General features: G+C 42.0%; 1 protein-coding gene across 1 annotated transcript; it reads left to right on the top strand.

Moving 5' to 3' along the window:
• Nucleotides 1-2,452: 2,452 nt before the first annotated feature.
• KRTAP29-1 (keratin associated like protein 29-1) lies at nt 2,453-3,508 on the top strand. The gene is given in 1 exon segment (XM_029927268.1): nt 2,453-3,508. A coding segment is annotated over 1 exon segment (1,056 nt).
• The last annotated feature ends 4,492 nt before the right edge of the window (nt 3,509-8,000 follow it).

Raw genomic sequence — 8,000 nt, 5'->3', positions numbered from 1 at the left:
AGAAGTGTCTGTTCATGTCTTCTGCCCATTTCTTCACTGGATTATTTGTTTTGTGAGTGTGAAGTTTGGTGAGTTCCTTGTACATTTTCGATATTAGCCCTTTATCTGATAGGTCGTTTGCAACTATCTTTTCCCATTCTGTCGGTTGCCTATTAGTTTTCTTGATTGTTTCCTTTGCCTTGCAGAAGCTTTTGATCTTGATGAAGTCCCAAGGGTTCAGTTTTGCTTTAATTTCCCTTGCCTTTGAAGATGTGTCAAGTAGGAGATTGCTGCATTGGAGGTCGAGTCACTATGTTATATATTAGATCCTCAGACCTTATTCATCTTATAGCAGAAAGTCTATACCCTGTATCAGCCTATTTAGAAGTTTCTTTAAGAAGAAGAAAGGCAAGAACAGAGTCAGAAAAAAAATGGATGTTAAAATGGATTACTTCAAAATCAATAAAAGTGGTATATAAGAGCACAGGATATTGGTACCGTTTTCAGATTAAAGTTGACATGGTTTCTCACATATATTCATGTTCCCATTATGACTGACCTATTTGGTAAGAGAAGTATTTCTCCTGGAAGATGGAGCTTTGGGATGTAGACATTCAGGAATAAAACAGTGCAGTGATCTTTGCAGTTTGCAAGGTGCCAAAATGATTAGTGATAAGTTGGATGGTAAAAGGAGTGATTGGTGCTGTAACACAAAATGCAATGGTAAGGAAAAAAAGCCATTTAAATGACAAGGGTGAGGATTTCCCAGGCATCCTACTGATCAGAAATATTTATCTTCCGTTTAAATTAAGGGTGAGGAGGAGGGCGCCCAGGATAAGGTGTTCTTTAGCTGGTACTTTGAAAAGTACCTTCCAGAATTTCCAATGTTTTCAATAATGGTGAGGCAGCTAATAAAATTAAAAATAACCTAGTGTGCCTGGGTGGCTCAGTCTGTGTCCGACTTCATCTCAGGTCATGATTTCATGGTTCATGAGTTTGAGTCCTACTTTGGGCTCTGCGCCGACAATGGGGAGCCTGCTTGGGATTCTCTCTCCTTTCTCTCTGCTCCTCCCCCACTCACTCTCTCAAAATAAATAATAAATAGACTAAAAAAAGAGTAAAACTAACTTGAGCAACAGCTATGCAGTTAGTTGGTAAACTCTTGGTACTTTGCAGACTTGGATGATGAGTTAGTAGCAGAGTCCCAAATTGAGACTCTACCCTGTTGGGGATCCCAAAGCCAGATCTTTCTATTCTGTCATGAATCTCTGGTGTGAATCAGGTCAGGACAGGGACTTATGTGGGATGCTGAAGTTGGCCAGTAATGTAGAGCCATGACAAATCCAGAGAAAGAGGGGAAGAATAAGTACAGCCAGCACCTCATAAGTCCCTCTTGGAAGAGGCTGATTTAATCCTTGATGAATAAACTTTGCAGTTATTAAAATTTCCAAATTAAAAGACTTTCTTTGGGTGTATGGATAAGTAGAGGTATTCACACCAGTTTAATCTAGCTGATGTCTCTAGTCACTGGAATGAGCAAATGGTGTCCAGCATGGGGCCTGGCCACCTGCCCACCAGCCAGTGCACTGCTGTCCTAAGGTCAGTCTTCAGTCACTATATCACAGTCTTTCTCATCCACTCCAAAGTCAGGAGGTCTAATAGGTGATTATGATCAGAGGTTTTGGGGTTAGTCCAAACTAGGTTTGGATCTTGTTTCAACTCTTACTACTTGCATAATTTGGGGAACAGGATTTAAAATCTCTTGAGTTGGTTTCGCTACTTCTAAGATAGCAGTGAGAATTGCAGATACTAACTAGGACCATTGCAAAGATTCAGTGAAAAATGCAGTCAAGGGTTTGGTATACAGTAAGTATGCTATAAATGGAATGGAAGCCATTAGTATTAGTAGTATTAATGAAGCTGGGTTTCAGGAAAGTCAAATGGGAAGGTTCTAGAAAGAGATGGAGACACTGAAGTATACTTGGGGTGTACTGCCTGATTTTCAGTTCACCATCTCAGACATCACCCTCTTTTAACTAGGTCAAGGCTTCATTTCCTGATTGTCTAAATGGTGCAGAACTGCATTCCTGGCAGAAGAGCAGGTTGCTTTGGCTGGGCTGAGGCCTTCTGATGAGAGGTTACTACAGGGAAAGGCCTGCTTCAGGGAGGCTGGAGAGCAACCTGTAAAAAAGACAGCTCATTCCAGAGCAGGAGCAGCATCAAGGAATCCAAACTTGGCAAAGAAAACTCTCAACTCAACAGACAAGTTTTAAAAGTGGGGACAATATATTCCAGGCTCCCGAAGCCTGCTAATCAGATGTTTATATGCAAATGAGTAGAAACAATAACAAGGAAAGATGCTCTAAGTCATACCAACACCCCTGAAGGACTATAAAAGCCCCTGTATATGAGATATCTTTCACACCCAGGTATACTGAGTTTGCAACTTCCTAGCGAGCTTAACACCAGCACCATGGTGGACAGCTGCTGTCCTGGAACCACCACAGCCATTCCAGCTGTGCCCACCTTCCTGTGCTTCCGAAATGGTATCTGTTTGCCTAGTTCCTGCCGGAGCAGAACTTGGCAGCTGGTCACATGCCAAGAAAACTGTCAGCCATCCAGCAGTGAGCCAAGTGGCTGTGAACTTGCTTCCTGCCAATCTACCTGCCTTCCATCAACTTCTTGCGTTGGTTTTGTCTGCCAACCCATTTGCTCCTGCACAGCCTGCTATGAATCTGGCACTGGTCATTCTCCTTGTCTGGTTGGCTCATGCCAACCCTCCTGCTCGGAACCCACCAGCTGTCAGACAAATAGCTGTGAAGCCATTGTTGACCAGCAAAGCTCCTGTCGAGAACCTGTCCTTGTATCCAGATCAGCTTGTGGCCAATCAGTCTGCTGTGATGTTAGGTCCCACCAGCCATCCTCCTCTGAGGTAAATTCCTGTGCTGAAAATTCTTGCCCACCAACCATCTGTGCAGCTAGTCCATGTCAGCTGACTTGCTGCCAACCAGGTTCATGTCAACCCATCAATGGTGAAGATCAGCTCTGCAAATCGACTTATTACCAACCCATCTGCTACATTTTCAAGACTTGCCAGTTGTTTCCCTGCATGCCTGTTCCTGGCCAGCCATCAACTTGTGTGTTCAGTTCTTGCAGTCCTACATGCTATGCATCATCCCCTTGCTGGTCGCTTCCCTGCCAACCTGCTCCTTCCATATCCTTCATCTGCCAGCCAGTGGCTAACTGCCAGCCCCCATGTTCTAAAAAGAACCCTTGCAAATAAGTTTCCTGTGGCACCATGCTTTCCAGCCAACCAACTTGGGATGGATCTACTTCCTGCAACCAAGATGGCTGCACATCCCCTTCCTGCCAGCCACCTTGCTGTGTAACAGGTTTAGGCAAATCATCCAGTGGTGGCTGCAATGGCTTCCAACCAACTGCCCCAAGTCTCTGCAAAGCCAGCACCTGCTCACCAACTTCCTGCCAACCCAGCTGTGTGTCCGGCATCTGTAAGGCAGCGCTTCGCTGATGGAGCATCCTTCACAGCTCCTTTGAGGTCTGCACTGTCTACAAGTGCATAGCCACCCTACAGTGCCCTCTTCCTGCTGAGCACAAATGCTATCTGTGTGCTAACTTCATTCTGAGTCCCACGTTCTCTCCAGGTGCTGACGAGGGGACTTGCTCAGCCACTAAGAGATCCTTCTTCACCGAGGAAGACGTTTCAGCAGGCATGGTCCTCTCTATGGCTTGCATTTCCTCATGTTGTCAATTCGTTTCACCTCAGCAAAGCCTTCTCTCCAGTATTTCTTTCTTTTGATGTTGCCAGGTCTTTAAAAAGACTCCTTTGCTGCCAACTGCTAGTAAAAATGTGAGCGGTGAAGCATAATGAATAAATCTCTCAGAATGCTTTCTTTTCTTTTAGTACAGCCCTACATAGATTTCTTTCAGGCCACATTTGAACATGATAACTTTGGGCCCTCTAAGTAAGTAGTTCCCTTTGGTCTGCAGGAGTGGTTGGTGTCCGCAATTATAGATGCTCAATCTGGAAAGAAGAAAGGGCAAACAATCCTCTGGATTCCAACCTTTCTACCACCAAAAGCTATTTTGAGTTGAGTGGCCTCCATTTCCCCATGGTGAACAGACTTGGGAAACCAAAGAGAGAAATGGTCCAGGGAAGCCATGGGTTAAAATAAACATGGGTTTTGGGCATCGAGAATAGCTAAGGGTTAATTCACTTAAAACTGTTTTTAATGATGGTTCACGTAATGACCAATTTAATAAAATGTAAAATTAGAAACTTTTGGTTATTCGTTTGCTTGTGTTTTTGATATTTAAAGAGGCGAGTTTTCTTAAATCTTTATTTATTTTTGAGAGAGAGAGAGAGTGTGAGCAGGGGAGAAGCAGACAGAGAGGGAGACCCAGAATCCAAAGCAGGCTCCAGGCTCTGAGCTGTCAGCACAGAGCCCGACACAGGGTTTGAACTCACAAACCATGAGATCATGACCTGAGTCGAAGTCAGACACTCAACCAACTGAGCCACCCAGGTGCCCCTAAGAGGCAGTTTTAAAAACAGTTAGTCTAAGGTAACATCTGACCAAGTATTCCTTGTATGTAATTATCAAACTAAACATCTGAAAAATGGTTGGACTGGTTTTCTTTTGGAGAAAGATTAGAGGGAGATTTGCAGAGTGTATCTGCAGCAATGATGCAAAGTCCTTCTCCAACGGGATCTGGCCTCCCTTCTCTGGAGTCTTCAAAGGCTCTGGATCTGTGAAATGATTTAGGTCTGAACTCAAAACATTCTTACACAGGTCCATGAGGGAACACATGTGACAATGCTCACTGTGACATTTCTGTGATCATATAGATTTTAAAGGAATTTGTGTCCACCACTAGAAGAGTGGGTACGCATAATAAGTGATTCCTCCCCTGAGGTATTGTCTTGGTCTGGTTCTCCAGAGAGGCAGAACCAATAGGATATATACAAAGAGATGTAATAAGAGGAATTTTCTCACGTGATTTTGGAGGCTGGTATGTCCAAATCTGTAGCGTGGGCCAGCAGGCTAGAGATCAAGGAAAGCCCACAGTGGAGATGAGGTTTGAAGGCTGTTTGCTGGAGAATGTGCTTCCAACAGAATAAAACAGCTGCCCATAGGAAGGTAAATGGAATAAGGAGAACAGGAATTAAATTAATTTGTATATAAGCACGTAAAGAAAAAATAGGACAGAGGCCTTGCAAGGACAAAAAATGATAGTGTGTCATAAGGAGTATAATTAACTCAGTTATTTGCAACTGAAGTCCAAAAAGGAAATTAAAAACAGGAAGAAAAGAGAGACCTTGATACTGCAAAAGAATTACCGTAGATGGAATGTCTTCCAGAAATGACATTTTGATGGATACCCCATTTAAGTTCCCTCTCGCACATCTTCCATGGAGATCTCAGTGATGCCAGAGGAAGCAGGAAGCTCTGGAAAGCGTGATGCCTCTTACTTCAGTCCTGGACAGAGTTGTCAACAATATTTCTTATGCTGTAAGTTTAAGGAATGATATCTCCTTAAACAATTTGCTTACTAACACCAGAATTCTTGACATAGCTGGGATTTCAAATTTTATTTTGCAGTAGTTTTTGAGCCATCTAAATGTATATTATTCTTTTTATCTTTCCAGTTGTGGATTTCTCTGTTGTACCGGCAAGTGCTTTACACTGGCCGCCTGCCAACAGGCAAACTGCACATTTTCAATAGGCAAGTGTAAAAGTTGTCTTGGGAAACAGTGTTATATCTTCCTATACTTGGCAACAGTTTAAATAACTGAGCATTTATTAGCTCCCTTTAGTTTTGCTAGAACTTGTCCATAAAACATCTGAACCTCTTATTATAAACAATGTTCTGCCAAGCCAGAACATGCTTATAACTAAATCTTTATTTTCATTTACGTCTGAAATAGGGGAGCAACATACAGGGAAGTTTTGAGAAAAATATTACAAACAACCACCACTCAGACATTTTCTTGTATCTACTTTGGATTTTCAAAAAAAAAAACACCCCACTATAATTTAAATAAGACATTATTGATAAAGTTGAAGTCCCTTTTGTTTTTGTTTTTTAATTTTTTTAAGTGTTTTATTTATTTTTGAGACAGAGACAGAGCATGAGCAGGGAGGGGCAGAGAGAGAGGGAGACACAGAATCTGAAGCAGGTTCCAGGCTCTGAGCTGTCAGCACAGAGCCCGACACGGGGCTCGAACCCACGAATGTGAGATCATGACCTGAGCCGAAGTTGGATGCTTACCCGACTGAGCCACCCAGGCGCCCCTTGAAGTCCCTTTTGTACCCTTCTCCAGCTCCAAAACATTTACATTCTTCCCCATTCAGATACAACCTTGTGTACACTTTGAGTTACTGTTTATATGAAAATATAAACAATGACTAGTATTATTATAAAGTATTTAGACAATATGTGGTAGTAGGGTTTGGAAATTTAAGAACTTACATATACGATGTAAAATTACACCATTTACTTTTCTCCTTCACTATTGCTTTTAAGAACAACATATTTTAATCAAGAATTACATTTACTAATTATTAAGAATTTAGAATAATAATTTTTATTGCATTTTGATACATGATCTGTTTCATTATAGTAGTTATTGCTGTATAACAAATGACCCCGAAGGTTAGTGGCTGAGCTCAACGAACATTGATTATCTCACTGCTTCTGTGATTTAAAAATCCAGGTGGGGCTTAGCTAGGTATGTCTAGCTCAGGTTCTCTTCTGTGGCAGTTGCTGGGGTGCTGGTTGGGGCTGCATTTCTTTCAGGGCTTGACTAGGGAAGGATGTGCTTCCAAGCTCCTTCATGTGGCTGTTGGCCAGAGATATTTCCTTGCCACAAGGGCTTCTCCATACACTGGCTGATAGACCTCACAGCCTAACAGCTGGATTCTTCCAGAGCAAGTGGTCTAAGAGGGAGACAACGAGCACTTGGTATGAAAGTCACAGATCCTTTACAGCCTCATATTGGAAATGACATCCCACCATGTTCATGGTATCCTATTCATCAGAGGTAAGTCATGAAAAAAGGCATGAATACCAGGAGGTGGGGATAATTGGAAGTCATCTTAAAGGCTGTCTACTGCACTCTGCTTTTTAGCCCCCTAGTGATTCACATAGTAAATGCATTGACTCTTTAAGTGCAGCCCCAAAGTACAGATCTTCTGGATCTGTAGACCTTGTGAAAGGGAAAGATGTAATTTATCCATAAGGTTGGGTAATGGCAGTAAATCTGATAGTGTGAACTTCAAAGCAGCTAAAGTTTTTGAAGGAGGAAAGAGAAGAATGACATTAGTGGCAAAGCCACTTTGAGAAGTAGGTTTTCAATTCTGACTGGTGCCTTGGTCAAAATTCAGGACAATGATGCCTGGATATCACTGACTTCATCAAATCTTTATAGCTTAAGATATCTTGCCAATCCGTTGGCTAGGTTACCCACTTACTTCCACAATTATTCTGAGACATTCCTATTACTTGTATTTTAATCTATGCTTGTTTGACCATCTCCCTAGGAAACACTGTTTTCTCTGAGTGACTCCAAGAGTTAGTTTTCACTTATTTTTGCCTAAATTAATATTTAGAGCTCCCATGATTGGTCTTGCTCCTTGATTCTATAAGGCCAACAGAAGATATGTCTACTGCAGACAGATATTTCCACATCCAGGCACACTGGAGCATTCCTTTCTCCCAAAGATCTTTCTTCTGGGATAATTATAACCAGATACCTCACTTCTTCATGATGTGATTTGAATTCCAGGTCCATTCCCAGGATAGTTGCTCTGTTCAAAACACTTTTCAATTATCCAATATTCCTTTAAAAAGGGCATGATCAGAACCTAAGTCAAGATCTAGTTATTTTCTAACCTGCCCAGTATGTGGAGAAATCATCCTGCTCTTTTGAATATAGTCTGTATTGTCCCTGGATCTTGTCTGCCTGGTGATGTCATTAAACACTAATCTCTAAGTTAAGT

This window comes from Suricata suricatta, chromosome 17 (assembly GCF_006229205.1).
Source record: "Suricata suricatta isolate VVHF042 chromosome 17, meerkat_22Aug2017_6uvM2_HiC, whole genome shotgun sequence".
In the NCBI taxonomy this organism is placed as follows: domain Eukaryota; kingdom Metazoa; phylum Chordata; class Mammalia; order Carnivora; family Herpestidae; genus Suricata; species Suricata suricatta.
Note: the sequence above shows the minus strand (reverse complement) of the source record. Positions and strands in the feature narration are given on the sequence as shown.